This window comes from Oryzias latipes, chromosome 19 (assembly GCF_053564925.1).
Source record: "Oryzias latipes strain Hd-rR chromosome 19, Olatipes_Hd-rR_3.1".
NCBI lineage: Eukaryota > Metazoa > Chordata > Actinopteri > Beloniformes > Adrianichthyidae > Oryzias > Oryzias latipes.
Window position 1 is genome coordinate 4,662,939 of NC_136255.1, and position 4,567 is coordinate 4,667,505.

Below are 4,567 nucleotides of genomic sequence, written 5' to 3' on the forward strand. Positions count from 1 at the left end.
TTGTTTGTATTGACTTACTATTGATTTATTATTATTATCATTGACTTATTGTTGTTTTTCTAAATAATTTAAATTAGATTTCAAAGAGGTCTAAAACTTCTAAATGTTTAAAAATTATTTTTTAAATTACTTTGTAATAATTTTTTATTTGTAAGAAGTCCTGCAACAATGCATTTTCTTTAAAGTTTGAGCTTTTAAGGCTGACTGTTTCTCTTCTTTAACAAAAACAAATGATGTATCTATATATATATTATATATATAAATATAATATATTTACATATATGTATAAATATATATAAATGTAAAAATATATATAGTATATCAAAGGTACTTAAACACCACCGAAGGCAATAGTTGTCATCGACCTCACCAAGATGGCGTCGCGCTCCGCCACCGACGGCCAGGTTTCTAAAGCGGGCGTGTCTCCTCTAGTGATATAACTCATTGTGTTCTACATCTTTCCAATGTGAAAATATAAAGTGGCTCTACGTTTCTTCATCACGCAAAGAGGACAAGGAAGCAGACACCGTTCCCTCCATCCCTCTACAATATTTAATGATTGGCCCTGCCAACAAAATTTGACCCATTCTAACAGTCGTTTTCTATCATTTTATTTGATCAAAACCTCATCAGCCTAGCAATTTTATTTTTAAGGAGGCGACGGAACCAACTTCTGTAATATCCGCTTTAAAACCGGCATGGCTGACATTACAGAAATAACGGAGATAATGTAAACACAACCGAGGAAGCAACTGTAGGCGGTAGGGTCTTGTTTTTGGTTCAGACATCAGCTGCGGATTGAAGGGCTCCGGGAATGGACGAGTGTCTTCTTCAGGAGCCGCTGTTCACCTTTGGGGTCATCGCTGACGTCCAGTACGCGGACATTGACGATGGCTACAAGAATTACAGCCGCAGGAGGGATCGCTACTACCGGAGCAGCTTACAGCTGCTGAGCAACGCCCAGGACGCCTGGAGGGAGGCGCGCGTGCAGCCTCTGTTCGTCCTCCAGCTGGGAGACCTCATCGACGGCTAAAACGAACCACGCGGCGCTTCGGAGCGGGCTCTGGACGCGGCGCTCCGGCGGTTCGAGACCGGCCCAGCGCCGGTGCACCACGTGTGGGGGAACCACGAGTTTTACAACTTCAGCAGGAGCGCGCTGCTGCGCTCCCCGCTGAACAGCAGGCTGCACGCGGACAGCGGCGCGGGCGCGGCCCCGGTCCGGCCTGACATCTATGCGTACCGGTTCACGCCGGTTCCGGGTTTCACGTTCGTGGTGCTGGACGCCTATGACGTCAGCTTGCTGGGGAGGGAGGAGTCCAGCGAGGAGTACCGCAGTGCCATGGAACTGATCCGGAAGTACAACCAGAACCAGGACCTCAACTGTCCCCCAGGTATGATGACAGCAGACCCAAACCGGAAACCGCAGCAGACATCGACCACCTGATCTGTTGAACATAAACAGATCACGTTTATGCTGAGGATAAATGACCTTAGTCTAAAAGAAAATCCAAATCTTTTTCGGGTTTAGATTAGGCTTATCTGTCAGAAAAACAGACATTTAGTAAAGGAAAATGACTGATGAGCAGAACCTTTGTTCAAAAAGCATTCATTTTATTTAAAGTTCAACTCCGATCATCTTTTGATCTATTTTTAAAGCGTTCACACAGTGGTCTTTCAGCGATGAGATGCTGTTTTCAGCTAAAACCAGATTTAACGGTTTCCTTTTCGAGGCCATAGTTTCTGCAGAGCGGCAGGAGTTTATTAGAATCCACGCAGAAACAAACTGTTCTAGAAAACCAAACATGTTTTTGTGGGATTTACAAAAAGCAGCATCAACGCTTTGATCTAAAGATTAAAAGATGATGGGAATGGGACTTTAAGATGACCAAACTTCAATCATTTCACGTTTTATTTATGTTTCGACTAAACCACAAACAGCGTCACAAGTTTAAATTTCTTTGTTTTTGTCCTGCAAACCTGAAAGAGTCACATAAACAAAACGGATTGATTTAATTTTTACCAGCAGGATTTCCTCTTGTCCTTCCAGCCTTTGCAGACCTCAGGCAGCGGTTCACCATGTTCAACGGAGGCTTCAGTAAGGAGCAGCTGGACTGGCTGGACTCGGTCCTGACCTCTGCAGATGAGAAGCAGGAGCGAGTCACCATCGCCAGTGAGTGCAGCTGTTTTCCTGCGCGTCCCGTCTCCCTCAGGGTTAGACTGGATCGAGACAGACCAAACGCTTATGCGGGAGAACAAATGTCTTCTGGGCTCCAATCAGACTTTTAGACAAAAAGTAGTAAAGGTTTGTGTTTAAAATAAGGGAAATATCCAGAGGAAACTTGGCAGCAGTGCTTCTTAAAAGTAACTTCTTGTCATTTTATTTATTGTTATTTATTTATTTATTTTACCCACTGATTTTTAAATGATTTATCTATTTATTTCTTTATTTTTTATCTTTTAATCTTTTTAATCTATTGCAATTTTTACTATTTTGATTGTTTTTAATGTGAGTGTGATTTATGAGTGTGAGCAGATGTCCTCTTTTAAATTTCTGTTCTATTCTATTCTATTCTATTCTATTCTATTCTATTCTATTCTATTCTATTCTATTCTATTCTATTCTATTCTATTCTATTCTATTCTATTCCAAACCCCAGGCCACAGTCTGTGAGTCATCTGCTACCGGGCTGCACAGAAACAAAAAGCACAACTTGCATTCATTCAGTGTGTTTAGTATATTTATTAGAAGATTCTCTCCACATCGGTCTATGACTCACTCTAGACGCTCGTCTTGGCATTCTCCTCGTTCACGTGTCGTCCTCTAAAGAAATGAAGGGAACTCCACAAAAACACGTACCTGAACAAATGAAGTAGTCTTTTTTCATTCTTTCCAAAGCTGCACATGTCCAAATGGGATTCTGTACGGTTCCTTCAATGAATCTTAATTACCGGTTATCAGAAACGTTTATTTTTTTTAGTTGAATCCTCTTCAGTGAACTATCTAAAGACTGTCCTTGTGGGCTCGTTCATTTTCTGGAAACCGGAAGCTAAAGAAAATCAAATGCCAACTTCAGCGCCGATCTGTGACATTCTAGTCTGATGATTAAGACCCACTGATGAAAACTGTGTTTTTAACATGTTCATGTGGCGTTTTTCTTATTATAGTGGACATATGAAGCTCAAAATAGAAGTTCTTGAGTATTTCTTCATTTAAATGGTTGTGTATCAGGAGCAGATGAAAAACGGCTGTTGGAATAAGGTCATAGTTGTGATGTCACAAATACGCTCTCAGCAACAGGGAGGGGAAGGGGGGGTGGAGTTGCTTTGTGCCAACCTAGAGGTGAATTTCTAATGAAATCCTGCCGCTCTGCAGAAACGATGTCCTAGAGAACAGCCCAGGTTTCTCTCATTTTGGCTAAAAATTGCATCATCATCATTCAAAAACCACTGGGAACACTTTGATAGTAGATCAGAAGGTGACCGGAGAGGCTCCATGAAGCGGTCCGTTGTCTCCAAAAAGCTCAGGAAACTCTGCTTTCCAAGAAACAAAGGTAGAAAGTCGGGGCGGGTCAGAACATCTCAACTCTTCTCATGTGTTGATTCCATCCGTGGACCTTCCTGCTGAAATCCTGAATTATAGATTTGTTTGACAAATTTCCATCCAGAACAATTTGAATGGTTTTAACAATTGAGTGAGAACTTTGCCAGCAGCCTCCTTCAGAGCTCTGGTTCTGATCCCACTGTGGGTCTTCGTGTCGGTTCTGCAGAGCTGGAGGATCTCGGTCTGCTGTTTGCTCTCTGACGGACAGAAAGCTGACTCATCTTTTCTTCAGGGAGTCTTTGATCGTTGACGGCTTTGATGTCTGCCCCGCCCCCCCAGGTCACCTCCCCGTCCACCCCTTCTCCACGGACGCCGCCAGCCTCGCCTGGAACTTTGAGGAGCTCCTCGCCGTCATTCACTCGCACAAATGCGTGGTGTGTTACATGGCGGGACACGCCCACGACGGAGGATACCACCACGACAAGGACACAGGGGTGCACCACCTGACTCTGGACGGGGTGATTGAGACTCCGCCCTACAGCGATGCCTTTGGGATCGTCTCTGTGTATGCAGACCGGATGGAGCTGAAAGGAAGTGGGAGAGTGCTGGATCGGCTCTTCCTGTTCTCGTGACCACAGCGCCGCCGTGGAGGAGGAGCCATTACGGAGCAGCCCCTATGGTTTTTAGCCCCTCAGCTCTTCCACAGATTTACTCAAATCCTTTAGATTGCTGCTTTTCTTGAAGTTGTGGGTCAGAACCGACCCGGGTATTCTGATGTCTGCAGCCTCACGGTTTGTTCTGACGGCGAGAATCCTGCTAAGTCAGCAACTCCTGAGTCACTTTAGAGGAAGACAATGTTCCTCACAGAAACATTTAATTCCCTTTTAGCCTCGAAGTGTCGATTTCAACAAGAACAACATATTTATTTTTAAACGAAAGCACTTTTAGTAGAAGTGCTGCTTTGATGAAACTGCACTCATGAGTTATTTTCATATTTAAAAAGAGAATTGTGTGAACTGTTGCCTT

The 4,567-nt window shown here is 43.6% G+C and overlaps 1 protein-coding gene across 1 annotated transcript; it reads left to right on the forward strand.

The window, feature by feature from the left end:
- The first annotated feature begins 681 nt into the window (after positions 1-681).
- Positions 682-4,319, forward strand: LOC105356600 (manganese-dependent ADP-ribose/CDP-alcohol diphosphatase). Its single transcript, XM_011488466.3, is given in 3 exon segments — positions 682-1,391; positions 2,048-2,170; positions 3,881-4,319. Coding segments are annotated over 3 exon segments (993 nt in total). The 5' UTR covers positions 682-814; the 3' UTR covers positions 4,174-4,319.
- The last annotated feature ends 248 nt before the right edge of the window (positions 4,320-4,567 follow it).